We start from the raw sequence: 18,685 nt of genomic DNA on the forward strand, positions 1-18,685 counted from the left end.
TTTACTTTTGTGCCCATCCTACAATATTATATGTATTTTTAAATGCATTAAGCATACAAGTTTTTAAAAATGTAGGGCTGAACTCATCTGAACTACTTTACATGCTGTTGGGTAGTTTTTGATCTACATTTCAGAAGATTATCATATGTTTCTTCATCTGCAGTGTGAGTAGTGTAAGTGATAATTGAAGCTCTTTCTTAAATATGTGGTTATAAATCAAGTAACATTTCCAATAGTTCCCTCTGAATGTGGTGGGAAATGAGAATAATTAAGTGCTGACTGTGGTATAAGTTGAGTGAATGTAACTGTGTAATGTTTGCAGAAGTGTACATCAGTGTTTTATTTTCCCACAGCAGCCTGCTGCCATAGTGAGCACAAACACACACAGCCAGCACTTCCCAAAGGCATGACGTAACGCTGCCTTCAGGGACACCTCGTACATATGTACGTTTTCCTAAACACGTTGTAAATATCCACTCAGACAGTACGGTCCTTGTTAAAAAAATAAAAAAAATAAGGCTTTATGATATAAATGGTTGTTTTGCTGGTTCGCTTTGTTAAATTTCACATGAAGTTAACTTATATAGGTTACTCTAAAGAACTTTGTATGCTGTTAAAGGCCAGAAGAAACAGAAACAGGTAAATAGTCAGAGACACAATCTTATTATATAATATTCTAATAATATAAGATAAGCCAGTTCTTAATTTTTAAGATTCAGACTGAACACTTATTGTATATATGCGAAATATTAATATTGCACAGCTTTGTATACATTGTTATTTTGTTATTGCATGAGTGACTTTGCAACATATGTTATTTTAATATTACGATTTATTTCCAGGATTTAAAAACAAAATGAAAATAATGCAATAAATACTGAAATAAATACTAAGAAGGGGAAATTGAAGGTAAAAACAGTTACTTCAATAACTGCCCCCCCCCCCCCCCCATAAATAAATTAAATATATAAATTCAGCTGAATAATTTAAATACAAAATATTAGTATTCTCTCATTGAAGATGAGGCTTACAAAATAAAATTCTAAAAAAAAAACAAACAATAAACCCGAATAAGAAAAAAAGATTAACTGTACATATATATATTACTAATATTATAAACATGCACACACAATTGTGCGAATGCTGTATTTTCAGAAGTAATTATGTGAATGTATCATACATATCAAATATTTATTTTATAATCATAATATAATTGTTAGATTATATATATATATATATATATATATATATATATATATATTATTATAATATCATTTTGTAATTATTTATTGTTAAATTTATTGTTTTGGTGGCATTTCTTTTATTAATGAACATAAACATATTTTTCAAAAATGTATACATTATATCTTAGTAGTTTTTATTTTTTGTTGAGATATTTAATTGTATTATTTTATGTCTATTTCTTCTTTTTATATTTTATATATATTTATATATTTTTTTAAGTTTCACACGATTGAAAACACATTGCATCTTGTTACATCCCGGGTGGCTGATATTTCCGACAGCCCTGAAGGCAGCACTCGCCTGGGGGCGTGGTCTAGAAAAGCCTCAGTGTGAGTCATGAGTCCCCTAAACGCAACAGACAGCAGCGATGATCCAACACAGCGGCTGATCCCACACAGCGGCGCCGACTCTCCGCTTCATAACACGGATAGAAACAGTGAAAAATGTCGCAACCGTTACCGTGAGTGGACGCGCTGCTCCGCGGGCATCCATGGTCTATTTCCCGGGGATGCAAAGCGAGGCGCGCAGCGTCAAGCCGGGACAGCTGGTCGAGATGTTTGACTCTTCGTGGAGGGTGCGGAACATTTGGGACGGCGTGAGGCTGGAGGTGGTGGAGGACCGCAGCCCGGTGGTCCTGCACAGCCTCACACACCTGGACCCGGACCTGCCGCTGCTGGAGGTGAGCTGGAGGAAGTCAGGGGGAAGTGTCAGGGGCCCGGGGCCGGAGGGGGTGAAGGAGGAGCGGGGATGAGAGGCGGCTGAGGTCCGCTATGATGCGCTTTGTTGTGTTGTGATTTGGAGGATGATCTAGCTGGTTTTGAGAGTCCAGGGTGTGGGTTTCTGGCTTTATCCTGAGCTCATATTAAAATAGTCAAAATTAGGAATAAAATAGATTAATTAAAGCCACCAAGTTACACATTTTCTTTAGAAGTTTTAGAGTTTTAAAACTAAATAAATCCACAATGAGACAGACATGACTTCACTCCTGTCTGCATCTTTTTTTGGCTGTGTTTACCTCACTTTTAAACTACTTAAAACAGCTGAAGGTATCTATAACACATGGTGAATTAGTTAACATGATGTTTTTTATGTCTTATACCTTAGATGATGTAATGTTTCTACTAATCCTATATTTTTAAAGCCTGTAAAGCCTTATTATAATACTGTTGATGTCATTAAAACAGCTTATCAATGACAAGTGCTGAGCTGCTGAATTAAAGGCATATATCACTCTGTATGAGGTAATTTATATAAGTTAATGGACATAACAAACATAAAATAATGCTTTCAATGTTAGAGTGAATGATATTGTGAGGCTCCTTAGCCGTTGGCACAGTGTAACTGTAACAGGATGACTTGCTTTTTTCTGTGGTTATCAGTCCTCCCTCCTGCACGCACACTTGTTCACTTATTCCAGAGAACAGAGGCCAACTGAAACCGTCCCCTGCAGGTGTCAGTGAGTCAAGACTTACCAAATGTTATGAAATATTAATAATACTGATATTGAGAGTAGTTATGTCATATACAAACCGTATTTCCTGCTGAGTTCTTAGAACCAGTTGTAATATTGTTAGGTCTAAAAGAAGCTCTGTTAGAGATTAATAATATTAGAGTGAGTCTGCAGACATGCTGGCAGCTCTGCTGATTTACTTGTTTGATTCATTGGTTTATTGTTTTATAAAGGGCGTTCACAATTTCCTGATGCCCAAGGCGACCAACCGACGGCCCAAAACCCAAAGAAACTCATAAAACAATTAAATAAACCAGAAGAAATTTGCAAAATAATCGAATTGGGGAAGCTGGGAATTCTTATGACTCAAACAATTCATTAACGACCATTGATTTTCTGTCAGGTCTGTCTTATTGATTCCCCTGATTCATTATTTTAGCTCTACTAAATACATTGGCATGCTCACGAACCAATCCTAACTGGCTGATGTTGAATCAGGCACCAGGGCTCAACAGGAACTCTTAGAAGTGAGGCTTTGGGTGAAGTAAAAGTATGGTTGCCATTTTTAGTCACCTTATGTTTTGAGTATCAGGACACATCAGCTTAATAATGCCAAAGTGACATAAAAAATGACAGCGGAGCCGCCGAGATTCTGTCGCTCCACATACGTCATCTGGTATAACTGATATGATTGGCTAAGAGCTACGTACAGACGCTTATGATAGACATTTGTAGCGCCCAATAAACGGCTCTGGATGATCGTAAACCACGCCTCCTCTACGGAGAAATGAATAGGTGGTCTCCAGACTATATCCCATTTGTGATATAATCTGACATTAGCCAGGATACCATAATTTACTAAATGAGCATCATGCTTTATTGAAGAAAACTTGAATCTACTGATTGAGACCATAAACTCATTATGAGAATGTTTACTGAAGTCATAAATAAAGTCAGAAGTAGGGGCACTTTTCTATCGACTTGGACATAAACGGACTTCTTTTTACAACGGATGGAGTCGCCCCCTGCTGGCTGCTAGACAGAATGCAGGTTTTATGAACTTTCACTGGTTTACTTGGTTTTTATCTGGTTTTCACCATTGTCTCTAAAACGTACGCCTATATGCATGCAAGTAAACGCACCAATGCTGGTGCAGCACTGTCTGGCTCTTTTTCTTACTGTAACACCAATTTAAATATTAGTAATGCAGCAATTACTAAGACGTTTATTTACAAGCAAAGGCCAAAAACTGTCTGCCAGTTTCAGAAAATTGGCAACTGTTACAGTAGAGTCCTGGGTTAAATGTTTACCATGTTAGTTTGCTGTGCTACCATGCTAACATTTGCTGAAGCTGATGGGAAAGTTTTGCAGATATTTAGTTGTAAACCAAAGTGTTAGGGCACCAAATGTCATGACAATCATCCGACAGTTGTTGACATTTCATGTATAAACACAAGTATTGAGGATCATCAGTGTCATTAGGGTGAATCCTCTGAGATATATGAATGCTTGTGTGAAATTTCACAGCAATCCATCCAATAGTTGTTGATATTTTCATCTGGATGGAGCTCAGAGCCTCTCCAGCAGCATGGATAAAAACATCACCCTGTTGCTCTTCTGGCAGTTTATTTTATTTGTACACTCTGAAGTCATTTCATATCCATAACCCCACTTGTTTACTTTCCACTACGTCACTTTCCTCTCCAACCCATGACCCAAAGATACAGTCTGACTGTTATCTGTGAAATAGTGGGATTAAGTGGAAAGGGCCGCACTCCTCATGTCCCGTACATTCGATCAGATCATGAGGGAGGATGAGTAATCATATTTAACGGCCTTATGTAAGACTGAGGATCAGACGAGGTCAACATCACCACTGATTCCACACGGAGACCATCCCATAACACGTTCTGCTCGTTAGGGCTGGGCGATATGGAGCAAAAGTCATATCCCCATATATTTAGGCTGAATATCCATATACGATATAAATACTGATATTTTTATGGCAAAGTGAGAGCAAGTGTTCAGTCAAAGTCAAATATGACGTGTCACAAGTAGTTTTATAGTTTTATTGAAACTGTTTATTTATTTGAGGGGCGGCTGTGGCTCAGTTGGTAGAGTGGGTTGCCCACCGATCGGAGGGTTGGTGGTTCGATCCCTGACCATGGCAGCCTACATGTCGAAGTATCCTTGAGCAAGATACTGAACCCCAAATTGCTCCCAATGTGCTGCGTTCATCGGTGTGTGAATGAATTCCCAATGGTGGCAGGTGGCACCTTTTAGGGTATCCTCTGCCACCAGTATGAATGTGTGTGTGAACGGGTGAATGATTGCAGTCTGTAGTGTAAAGAGCTTTGATTGGTCATGTATATGTGTGGGTATATGTGTATATATATACACATATATATACACATATATATACATATATATATATACAGCCATGGAAACAATTATTAGACCATTGTTTTCCTTCAATTTTCTTGTTTGGATTTGTTTGGACAAATATAATGATAACAAAAATAGCTGATAAGAGTTTAATAATTATAATTATAATTATTTTGGTTATTATCAAGAAAGCCATGGAAAATGTCTAGATATCAGCTCTGAAATTAAACTCTTATCAGCTATTTTTGTTGTTTTTAAAAATGTATATTTTTATTGGAATTTTGTATTTTGACAAAGTTACAGAAAACAGAAAAATATACCTTTATTCTTAGGTTTCTTTTTTCAGACAAAGGAAAGTAGGAGATGTTCTTTACTTTACATGTTCCGACTGACAACTTCAGTCTTCGTCAGAGGCGTCAGCTGATCGCTGTGACACGTACTTTCCTTTGTATGAAAAAAGAAACCTAAGAATAATATTCAGAGTAGACAAAATGAACTTGCAAGTAAATGTACCTTTATTTGTACCAGGCATTAAATTGAACAAGAAACTGAGGAAAAACAATGTCCATATCACATTAAAAAATATATCAATATATTTTTTATATGGATATATCGCCCAGCCCTACTGCTCACCATCAGTCAGACCTGGAGTGATATCCCAAGTTCCCCTGGCCCGTCCTGAGCTGCTGCAGCTAACCTGCTCTGCCTCGTCCCTCTGCTCTAATCTAATCCTCTCCTCTAACACAATTACCTAATACTTAATCCCCCTCCTGCACAGGCAGCCCAGGGGCTTCTTCTACAATCGCCGCCTTTCTTTCCCGTCAGTCCAGAGGCTGAGGTGGACTCTGCATGACGTTGTGCTTCGGTTACAGTATAAAAGGGTCACTGGGGTGGATATGGAGCAGGGTGAGGGGTGGATTGATCCCTCTGCTCCCATACCAGCAGCGTTACTGTCTCATATAGCTGCAGGGGTCAAATGGCCTCCAAATGGAGGTTTTCTAATGGATCAAGTTACAGCTGCGTCAGAGAGGGAAATGATGCGTTGTTGCCCAACTTATTGCTCACTTTTCTGTCATACTTTATTGTTTTATAAGAGTAAATCTCTCACAGGCTGCTCCAGCTCCGCTGTCATAGGGACAGATACAAAAAATATTTCCATCCACATGCCATCACACTGTACAATAACAAATAATAGTCTGGTTCATTACATACTGTCGCTATGCACTTTGGGTTTTTTTTATGCACACTGTTCATTGCACCTTATTTGTTTCATAGCACCAACATTTTTATACTGTATATTCATATTTATTCTGCACTGGAATTCTATTCTACTCCTTAATACATACTCCTTCTTTAGACACTTTATTTTTTATTGTATTTTTATATTTTATTGCTTGAAGTATGCCTAGGTTGTTCTTTTTATTTAATTGTGTTGTCATTGTCTCTGTGTGTAATGCTGCTGCTACACTGTAATTTCCCAGCTTGGGATAAATAAAGTCTATCTATCTATCTAATCTATCTATCTATCTATCTATCTATCTATCTATCTATCTATCTAATCTATCTAATCTATCTAATCTATCTATCTATCTATCTATCTATCTATCTAAATCGTAAAGTGGTCTAGCAGACTGATTGGTGAGCCACAGCTCAACGTGGAGACCTTGTACACAAAACAATTACAGCGCATTACTGGTTCAATTAAAAAAAAGAAACATATTTTATTTATACGTTTTCAGATTTATATACATACATCACAACTACAAGGGAAACATCAGCCCCCCACCCCCACCCTCAGTGATAAAGAAATGGGAAAAACAAACAAACAAACGAAACAAACAGGACAATAAACAAAACAAAAACATTCTCTTATAGGATTCAAAGCAATATAATACTGTACAATCAGCCAGCCACTGAATGGGTGTCTGTACACATATGTGGCAGCCTGTATACACATCAATATGTACAAACTTACATACATAAACACTAGCACTTTAGGCCATTCTTGATATATAGGACAGAAATGGTTGCTACATTTTGTCAAAGGTTGCAGGGCTGAAAGAAACACTGTATGGAACCCTTTCCATATGTAATAAGTTGGTTATTTCTGCTAGCCAGGTTTTGAAAGAAGGCACATCTTCTTTTTTCCAAAGGGTTAAAATATTCCTTTTTGCAACAACCATGCCATATTGTAATGTCTTCCGTTGTAAGTGGGTTAAAGCTAGTAGATTTCGGGTCCCGCCCAAAATGGCAGTGTAAGGGTCTGGTGTAATATCACAGTTATATACTTCAGAAAAGCACTCAAAAATATCTAACCAGAACCAAAAGAGGTGGCCCAGGCCTCAGCTGATTTACATTTTGCGCAAATTGGGGAGACAGAAGGGTAAAAAGAATGTAGTTTAGTACAGGTGTAGTGCAGCCTATGAAGCACTTTAAATTGAATAAGTTGGTGTCTGGAGTTTATGGAGCAACTGTGAATGTCCTTAAAGTAGGTTCCCAGCTATCATCAGTGACCCGTTCTCAGTGACTCTTTCCATGCTTCCATTAAACATTGTGTGGTAACCAGTTCATGTGCTGCGAAATGATCGACAAATCGAGAGACAAGCCTCCTTGAGTCCGGGGCCTGCTTCATAATTACTGGTTTCACAATTTTGAACGACAGTTCCCATCCAGCTACACGGTGGTGTAGTGGTTAGCGCTCTCGCCTCACAGCTAGAGGGTTGCCGGTTCGCTTTAGCCAGCGGCTCTTCTGTGTGGAGTTTGCATGTTCTCCCCATGTCAGCGTGGGTTCTCACCGGGTTCTCCGGCTTCCTCCCATGCTCTTAGGTTTAATTGATGACTCTAAATTGCCCGTAGGTGTGAATGAGAGTGTGATTGTCTGTCTCTATGTTAGCCCTGCGATAGTCTGATGGTGTAGCCCGACTCTCGCCCCCGCGACCCGATTGTAATTGTAATGAATGAAGGAATGAATGAATGAGTTCCCATCCATTGCACACAGCTTCTCCCCTCGCCTCACTCCCTAGGTGTAGAACAAAAAGACACAAAAACAGTTTTGCACTGAGGAACAAGTCATAGCTATGCTTTGCTTTTATGTATGTATTTTATTTCTATATACATTTTAATCTTTATCTACATTTTTACAACCTAAACAAGTTTTATTTTATTTTGCTGTTTTATTTTGTTTTGTGTTTGTTTTTGCTATTCATATTTTAGTTCACATCAATATCAAAGTATAGTCTGGACCTGTAAGAACTTGGTTTAAATATCACCACACTTAAATTGCTTATTTTTTGTCTTCAGTTTGGTTTGACAGGAAAGAGCAAACAGCAGTTTGTATATCATGTGTTTAAGCCTCCTTTTTGAATGACTTGTTTGAATTTATGTAACTGTGCTGTTCCACTGTAATGGTATTTTCACGGGTGCAGAGTAAACAGCGTGGACACAGATGTAACAAGCTGCAGCCCAACAGTATACAATAGTGCATTCAAGCTAAAAATAGTCCTAACTAAGAGTGGAGTTGTGAGATTCAAAGCAGCAGGATTAGGGGCCAAACCAACATGAAACAGTGCTAAACAGAGAATAGAGTCTGTCTCAAGAGAAACAATAAGTCCTTCAAACGGTCAGCTCGTTGAGCTCCGGACTGCCTGGACGGTTCAGGACCGTTGGCTCTGAACAACAGTCACTTATATGGAAGTCTTCAGATCTATTTGAGGGAGTAATCAATGCTGAGTGCAGTAATGTGCCGACGGTGAAATCAGAGACACAGAGCAACTGTAAGTGCTCTAAAAACAGCTTTGTGTCCACTGTATCACAGTGTGATTGTCCTCAGTGACTCAGCTCACTGACACAATAACTACTGGACTTAACCCACATGGAAGGAATCATCTCACAGGCGACAAAAACAAACACAATATCCGATTACAAAAGCAGGAACACATGATCATGGTCATTGAACAGGGATTGATAAAACTATATGACCTAAAGAAATGTGGATTAATACACCAATACACAAGACTTGTGTCTACTGTTTAAAGTTTAAATGGAGTCTCTAGGTGAAATTACGCCGGAGAAGTAGACGTTTAAAAATCTCCAATTATTGTTCTTTTTCGCTCATTTTTTGTCGGCCGTCCCATTCATTTCAATGCAAAATTTTGGGCAGTTTTTCAATGAACACATCAGTAAAAGGAATAATATCCGTGTTTCCACTAGGGGGAAAGTGTCCACCAGTAAAGTCTCAGGCCACACCCTCTCTAAAGTCTCCTCACTCGCTAACTGTGCACAACCTCAGCAGCTGAAAGCAGCATGGCTAATTATGCACGTGCATGAGTCTCTGCTGATCATAAACATAGTGATTGTGAATTAACAGCATCGCTAACTGTGCACAGAGTGTCTGGTGCTTGTTGTAAACAAACAGAGATCGCTAAGTGAACACCTCCTGTAGCAGCAGCACATACACACTGTACTGCTACAGAGCTAACTGTTAGCCTATTAGCACATACACACTGTACTGCTACAGAGCTAACTGTTGCTAACTGCTGCTAATGGGGGCTCTTCTTAACAAGCCGACTCCTTACTCTTACTCTTATGTTAATAAAATATTGAACTAATCTCCAGTTTATTTAGTTTTCAGTACATATGCTTTAAAACTGTCAGTTTAAAAACAACATAATTTTTTTTTTTAATAATCGAGATCATACGATATGAGAAAATATATTGCCATCACTTCAGTTAATGCCGTGAGTCACTTTGCACTCCTGCCTGTTGTTGTGCTTGCTGCAGGTATTTTTATCCATGTTACCCAAATCTACAGCAATCAAATGTGACTTGAATGAAGTTATTAGAGAGTGAAGATCAGATGTGAGACACATGAGGAGCAGGAGAAGTCACACCGGGACACTCTGCGCTGCAGCGAGCCCACATGAACTGTGATCTGCTCTTATTTAACTCTTTGATTGAAGCCGCCGAGCACCGCGGTCCGACTCCACGCGCACAGAGAGGCTTTTGTTTCCGCGGTTCATTGTGAAGACAGTGGAGTGGCCGAGTGCTGGATCTGACAAGGACAGAAACAGAGCGAGGCTGGAATGTGAAGGCCTGCAGAAACACTTAAAGCATCTGACTCGCCGGCTGTCTGCTCCAATTTAATTACCTGGACTATAAAAACTCAAAAACAAACAAATTAAATGAAGTAAAGGTCATAGACAAAAGGTCCATCTCAAAGTATCTCAAATTAAATCTAGTTTCCCTCCATGTAAAAGGAGTTTGAGTTCATGGAGTTTTAAATTTCCCATCTGGACTGAATTAAAATATGGGTCAAAATCTGATTCTGAGAGATGCAACCTGAATATTTCAGGGTCTATAAATCACACATTATTAAAGGAATATTTAGACATTTTTTGGAAAGCTTGTGCATGAAATGCATAGCTGGAGCCAGCTGGATTAGCTTGGTCTAGTATCAAGTGGCTTAAAGGAAGGGTATCACAGTTTAATCTGTCCAGAAACAAAATGACATGATTATATTGTGACAGGCAGCAGTATATCCATCCACCCAGGACTAACGTGCAGCACTTGACACCTGTGAGCTCAGGTTGTGGTTTTGGTTTCTGTATAAACTCCATGGTACCGAACCTGGCAACTTCACTGAGCCAATCCCTTTTCCACTAACATGGAATGGATCTGCTCCATTTCCAGCAGCTCATTTTCTGACTGTTTGGAGCATTTCAAGCATAAATAAATGGTTTTTGGAACAAGAAAAGTTGGTTCCTAGCCGGGTTTTTTAAGGTCGATACCGATTATTTTGACATCATTGTTAACCGATCCCTGATATGTGCTGCCGATTTTTTTTTTTGGGCCGATTCTTGAAGCCGATATTGCCTTTTCTCCCTCCATTTACATGATAAAAATGACACAATGATAGCAAATGTTATACAAGTCTCAATTTAAACAAAATAAGAAATATTTATTAATACAACAAACCAAACATATTAACAGTTGGACAACAAACAGTGTGCATGTTGTTCTAGGCCTGGAGGTGGTGGCGCCTCACATGATCCACATATTTGATGTGTTTTTCTTTTTTCTGGTATCAGCAGCAGCTCACCAGAGAATGGAGATGTTGCACCGAGCCTTGCCTGCTGTTGGCTCAGTGAAACGGGATAATTGACTGGCGAACGCACGCACGTATCGGCTGATGCCGAAACAAGTAAAAAACGCAACCTAGTTGATCAACATATTGAGCCCAAAAATCATGAAATCCGATTTGAAAAATGATACTATTTACTACAATAAAAACCACAAATATGCTCAATGAACTGTTTTAGAACTTGAAAATGTAAACATACATCTGGACATACAGGATACAAATATGAACATATAAAAAGGTAAAATTTAAATATAATAAAACTATATGCAAAAAAGTCCCATAAAACGTATATTTATAGGCTTTTTTCCCTCTTTAAAACAAACTATGTGTGAAATTACACAGAGAGCTACACCAACGCTCAAATATTTCTGTACTATGAAATTAAAACGATCATATCTTTGGTTTTACATGACCTAGGAATGTCAAACAAAAATTGGGAGAAAGTTTCAAGTCTGTACTTTGGAGTGAAGTTGATAGCAGCGCTCCATGTGACCTAGTTTTTTTGTTAAATTTCACGTGATCTCATCAGGACGGCACCATCAGAGACCCCAGAGGGTTGAGGCAGGCTGGGAACTTTAAGTCTGATCTCATAACAGAACCAGTTTGTACATAATCTGTAGTTCTTATTATGTACAGAAATGTTCAGCACTTGATAACTAAAAACACCCAAAACAGTTTCCAGCAACATGTTGAGAGTTCTTAATCTACAGAGGACACAAAAACAGACATGAAACAAGGCTGTGTTTGCCTTTTTAATTTGATCAAAACAAAGCTGTTTAAATTGTTAAAATATTTTTCTTTATTGAGTCAGATAGTGGAAAGAAGGACAGCGAAGGTTCTGGAGGGATTTGATGTGATTCAGCAGGATTATCAAGGTCTTTACTACAATGACTCTGGGCACAGCGGAGCGTTTCTAAGTGATTCAAAGATGTGATTGTTATTTTTCTGGAGCTTTCAACCATAAACTAATGGTCTTAATCAGCACATTGAGTTTCTATTAGGGTTGTCATGATACTAAAATGTTCAACTCGATACCGATACTCAGGAAAATATTCGATACTTGATACCATTTTCGATACCACCAGGATAAAAACAAAGACCCCAAAATTTAACAGAATTTTTTTTATTAACAAGAAAAATGCAGCATGTTAAAATTAACAGAACCACAGGTTAAATATTTATTTGCACAACTGTTTTTTATTACAAATATCTAACCTGTGGTTCTGTTAATTTTAACATGTTGCATTTTTCTTGTTAATAAAAAAAATTCTGTTAAATTTTGGGGTCTTTGTTTTTATCCTGGTGGTATCAACCAGATAGGCTGTCACGATACTAAAATTTTCAACTCAATACCGATATCGATACCACCAGGATAAAAACAAAGACCCCAAAATTTAACAGAAATATTTTTTACAACACGGGAAATGCAGCAGAACCACAGGTTAAATATTTATAATAAAAACAGTTGTGCAAAAAGAAACTGCAACTATGATAACAAGCTTCAGATACTGGATACTTTTGAAAATGAGTATTGTATCCGGATACAACGTTTTAGTATCGATACTTTTTTGAGTATTGATACTTTTGACAACTCTAATTATTACCAATGTAAAAAAGGAAATTGTCATCACTTTCCTTCCTTCCTTCACTTCTTTCCTTTCTTTTATCCTTCTTTATCCTTCCGTCTTTCCTTCCTTCTGCCTCCCTTCCTTCTTTCATTATTCCTTTCTTCAGCTCTTTAATTAAACTCTTATAAGGATAACAACAAAAATAGCTCATATTTGTCCAAACAAATGTACCTTTAGTTGTACAAGCCATTAAAATGAACAAGAATTTGAAGAATTTTACTTTTGACAACCCTAGTTTCTATGATTCTTAACACCTAGAATAGACTCAATTGACCTTGGAGATCAGTTTGTTTTGTCTGTGTCTTTTTTCGTCAGGGCAAAAAACGTAACACAATTATATGATTTACAGTGACATAAAATGATGGAAAACAAGTGAATACTCATATTCAAGCAGCTGTAATTACTATATTTTGTACTTTTACTTGCTGAATAATTGATCCTTCAAGGAAAAGCAGTTGAATGTAAAGTGTAGTAGGGTTGTCACAATACTAAAATTTTCAACTCGATACCGATACTCAATACCATTTTCGATACCACAAGAATAAAAACAAAGACCCCAAAATTTAATAGAAATATTCTTATTAACAAGAAAAATGCAACATGTAAAATGAACAGAACCACAGGTTAAATATTTATAATAAAAACAGTTGTGCAAAAAGAAACTGCAACTATGATAACAAGCTTCAGGTCTGAGGTAGTGCAAAAAATAAATAAATACAATAAACAATAACAATTAGAACAATATTTTGAGGTTGTATGCTGTGCACAATATTAGGCAAGCTTGATAAAACAATAATAACTTAAGTGTTCATTCCTTGGCTTGGTATCGATACTTTTGAAAATGAGTATCGTATCCAGATTAGGGCTGGGCGATATGGCCCTAAAAGAATATCATGATATTTCAGGCTATTTTTGCGATAACGATATTCTTGACGATATTACGAAATACTTAAAAAAGATATAGAAAATATGATTTTTTTAGTCTGTATAAATAAATAAAAATCTAAAATGTAGTGTGAAGTGCAAATCTCAACAGTTGCCAAATACAAAAAAATATGTGTATGAGCAAATAATAAAAATAACCATTTAGGGGTTCCGGGGGGATATTTTGATAACATTTTGTAAAGGAGAATAAAGGTTCTTGTATGTTTTATTTAAGGCATCTTATTTTGACAGTCTTCTTGTAAGTTCTGTGGTGGATTCTGTTAACACACTGTGCTCTTATTTTGAAAGCTGCATGTGTTTAGCGACAGAGAGTAAGTAGCTTTTTGTGATTAAAACAACTTTAATTGTTAGCTAATGTTAACCTTACGCCACTACATCAAGAAGTAGGAATATTGCCAATATCATGATATGCATTTTTTTAACCAAAAAAAAAAAATACAGATATTATCGTGAACGATACGATATGACACACCCCTAATCCAGATACAACGTTTTAGTATCGATACTTTTTTGAGTATCGATCCTTTTGACAACCCTAAAGTGGAGTCCAAAGCCCAACAACTATGTTCAATACTTCAGGCAAGAAAAGGGGAAAATAAAAGAAAGTGGGACACGGTCGTCTCCACCAGACTCCACTGGAAGATAAGAGGTTTATTCTCCTAATCAAACTGTGTACATGCATGTTGCTGATTGATAATGGCTGACAAAGCCAGTTTAGCTGCCGGCGTGTTTTACTAAAACCTGTCACAACACTTCTGTCACCAAGTTTTAGACACGAACACATGGACAGGAGCGCACTCAGCCACGAGTTAAATCAGGGTTTAGTTTTTATGTTTGTGAGAAAAGAGAAGGAACTGTGTGGGCGAAACAAATAAGCAAAGAAGTACAAATAACTCCAAAGCAACAGACCTCCAAGTTTGTGTCAGACTCAGTGGTTCCTGTCACATTGGGTTTATTTTGACGCTGTAAATAAGCCTGGAAGGTTTGGAATATATCTGAAGTTACAGCGAAATAAAATGAATTATCTGTTGGCAGGAAGTGTAAATCGAGGTTCTTCTTTTCTAAAATCTAATCAGTTGGGGGTTTTTTAGCCTCTGGCTGATCTGTCAAGTCAATTTCATGTTCGTGTCAAGAACAAAAGGCAAAAATAGACCGTTTGTGTTGGAAGAAGTACTTTGAAAGATAATTATCCGGAATCTTTTAGATGGGGCCAGATGCTGGTGTGGTAGAAGAAGGAAATCTGTGTTTGAGAGTCATAAATAGATCTTTTTACTGACATTTGGATGGTGGTGTTGGTCGGTCCAGACTGAAATATCTCAACGTTTGGATGGATTGCTGTGAAACTTTATGCAGAAACTCATGTTCCCCAGAGTAGGGCTGGGCGATATGGACCAGAAGTTTAAAAAAATGAAAGAGAAAAAAATCACAATTTTACAACAAAAAAACTCATACATTTACAAGAAAAAAAACCTTTGTTGGTCAGTCTGTGGGTTTGACTCTCATTTTGGAGAAATAAAAAGACTGAAGTGAGATGAATAGACTGAGAATTTTCTCTTATTGGACAAAACAATTCTTCGTTGAATTTAATTTTGTGGACACAAAATGCAGTTAACCCTTAATAGGGCACTCATTGAAATACTTGCAAATTCCAAATTTCAACTCTAGAGAATATTGGAGGATATTACATACAGCCAGAATGTTTTAAAAAAAAAACATACGGACCCGGGGGAGGGGGGTAATATTTTGAGAAAAAAGTCACAAATTTGTGAGAAAAAAATCTCAAATTTGTGACCAAAAAAATGAATGGTAAAAAAGTTTACGAGATTAAAGTGGCAAATCTACGAGAAAAACATGTGCAGATTTATGACATTTAAAGTGGTGAATCTGTGAGAAAATTTTTTTTCCACTTTGCAGATTTGCAACTTTAATCTAGTAAATTTGGCCCTAATATGCCGTCATAGTCAAGTTCTCCTCGTACAAGTCACTGAAGAATAACTCTGTTTGTACGACTGTTTCTTGCAGATATTTATTCAAGGTCAATAAAGTTAATATTATTATATTATTATTATGATACTGATTGGTCAGATGTTATGGTGTCACCGTCTGTGACGTAGCCTGATCTTTGTTGATGAGCTGGAAGAAATCCATGTGGTTCCTCACACCAGATCCAAAGAAGGAGAAGCAGCTTTTAGTGTTTATGCCCCGCCAAAGTGGAACACCCTGCCTGACTCAGTTAAACATGCCAAATCAGTAGCCATTTTTAAAAACAGATTAAAAACCAATCTTTTTTCAACAGCATTCGGTTGAACTGTGTACGTGTGGTTGTGGGAGTGGGTGCACATGTGTGAGTAAGTAAGTGTGTATATGGTGAATATGGCATAGCTTGTCTACCTGCACTCTTCAATTCATTTGTATTTGATTTTTTCTAATTGTTTGTATTTGCTTGTTTTCTGTTGTTTTGTTTTGCTTTTTAACTGTAATTATGTATATCCATTGTGAAGCACATTGAGTCTGCCTTGTGCATGAAATGCGCTCTATAAATAAAGTTGAATTGAATTGAATTGAATTCTACGACCAAACAGAGAGACATGGGGTCCCAGTTTGATATCCACTGAAGTTACCAAATATGGTTCTTCGTAGGGCTGGGCGATATGGCCCTAAAAGAATATCACGATATTGCAGGCTATTTTTGCGATGATGATATTCTTGACGATATTAGGAAATGCTTAAAAAGATATAGAAAATATGATGATATGATTTTTTTTAGTCTGTATAAATAATTAAAAGTCTTAAATGTAATTTGAAGTGCAAATCTCAACAGTTGCCAAATACAAAAACATTTACTCTTGACTCTTGAATATGAGCAAATAATTAAAAAAAAAATATTTAGAGGTTCCGGGGGCATATTTTAATGAAATAAAGGTTCTTGTATGTTTTATTTAAGGCATCTTATTTTGACAGTTTTCTTGTAAATTCTGTGGTGGATTCTCTTAACACACTGTGCTCTTATTTTGAAAGCTGCATGTGTTTAGCAACAGGGAGTAAGTAGCTTTTTGTGATTAAAACCAATTTAACCACTACATCAAGAAGTAAGAACGTTGCCAATATCATGATATGCATTTCTTTAACCATAAAAAAATATATACCGATATTATTGTGAACGATACGATATGGCACACCCCTAGTTCTTCGCCCAATAAAGGCTTAAAGAGTTAAATCTCAAAGTATTGGCCTGGCTGCCTGGTGAAGAGCTCTGTGATGGGGGGGGGGGGGGGGGGGGGCTCCAGATGATGTCACTGGCTGTCGGCGCTCATTGTTAGCGAGGGGAAGTCACTGGCTTGTGCTACAGGCTTGTAATGGACGCGCGCTATTGTTGGCTTTGTTTAGGTGTTGACTGTTTTGGGGGCAGGTTTTCTCTTTCCACTGGGAGTTTCCCCGCTGCTCTACATTTAGAGCTGTGGCTCCGAGGGGCTTTCTGAGGGTCATATGGGAGCGCTGCTATCCAGCCAGGTGTGCTTTCTGTTGATGAGCCCAGATAATTTGGCAGCCGCCTCCGAAACGCTCCCAGAGCCATGTTTGGCCCTGAGGGGCTCGGGCTGAGTGTTTGTTTTAGTGTGTTCCTGTTCCAGGTGGCTGTGTTTATAAAGGCAGTGCACCGTCAGATAGAAAGACGGGAGGTTTGTTATGCACCATAAACAATTTCCATTTTTAATCTCCACAACAATCAGGATTGTGTTTCTGAGAAGTTGAGCGTGTCAGCCACCACTTATAAAGAAGTTGTATCCGGATACAATACTCATTTTTAAAAGTATCCAGTATCTGAAGCTTGTTATCATAGTTGCAGTTTCTTTTTGCACAAGTGTTTTTTATTATAAATATCTAACCTGTGGTTCTGTTCATTTTAACATGTTGCATTTTTCTTGTTAATAAAAAAAATTCTGTTAAATTTTGGGGTCTTTGTTTTTATCCTGGTGGTATCAACCAGATAAGTTGTCACGATACTAAAATTTTCAACTCAATACCGATATCGATACCACCAGGATAAAAACAAAGACCCCAAAATTTAACAGAAATATTTATTAATATTAATATTAATATAACAAGGAAAATGCAGCAGAACCACAGGTTAAATATTTATAATAAAAACAGTTGTGCAAAAAGAAACTGCAACTATGATAATAAGCTTCAGGTCTGAGGTAGTGCAAAAAATAAATAAATACAATAAACAATAATAATTAGAACAATATTTTGTATGCTGTGCACAATATTAGGCAAGCTTGATAAGTCGACTTTTCTCTGCTTCATTCTGGGACTTCAAGAGAGAAAATAACACTTTTCATCGATACTTTTGAAAATGAGTATCGTATCCTGATACAACGTTTTAGTATCGATACTTTTTTGAGTATTGATACTTTTGACAACCCTAATAAAGACTGGGGGGAGGCTGTGTGTGTGTGTGTCACTCCCTTAAATTCTTCAATATTTAATATCCGCAAAGGATATTGGATATTTCATAAAAAATATTTTTTGATGTTGAATATTCAAGATTTCCTTTATTGTCATTGTATTAAAAAAAAATGTACATGTGCTCTCATATACAGTCATGGAAAAAATGATTAGACCACCTTTGTTTTCTTCACTTTATTGTGATTTTAATGAGTACAACTCAGCTCTAAATTAAACTTTTATCAGCTATATTTGTTGTTCTCATTATATGTGTCTAAACAAACCTACCTTTAGTTGTACCAGGCATTAAAATGAACAAGACATTGAAGAAAAAGGGTGGTCTAATATTTTTTTTTCCATGACTGTATAAGGTGCTTAAAAAGACATTTTATCCAATATTTAGAAGATCTATCTATCATCTATCTATCCATCTATCTATCTATCTAT

The 18,685-nt window shown here is 37.1% G+C and overlaps 1 protein-coding gene across 4 annotated transcripts in view; it reads left to right on the top strand.

The window, feature by feature from the left end:
• Positions 1–18,685, top strand: part of LOC131974658 (ral guanine nucleotide dissociation stimulator-like) — a 78,192-nt gene that overhangs the window by 16,555 nt on the left and 42,952 nt on the right. For 2 of the 4 annotated variants that reach the window (XM_059337061.1, XM_059337062.1), the window contains exon 1: positions 1,449–1,924. The exons of 1 other annotated variant lie outside the window; for it this stretch is intronic. In XM_059337061.1, coding sequence (XP_059193044.1) covers positions 1,736–1,924 — 189 coding nt within the window. In that variant the 5' untranslated portion in view covers positions 1,449–1,735. Of the gene's footprint in view, positions 1–1,448; positions 1,925–18,685 lie in introns of those variants that run through there. One more of the 4 variants, XM_059337063.1, reaches the window with a different exon arrangement.

Source organism: Centropristis striata, chromosome 7 (genome assembly GCF_030273125.1).
Source record: "Centropristis striata isolate RG_2023a ecotype Rhode Island chromosome 7, C.striata_1.0, whole genome shotgun sequence".
NCBI lineage: Eukaryota > Metazoa > Chordata > Actinopteri > Perciformes > Serranidae > Centropristis > Centropristis striata.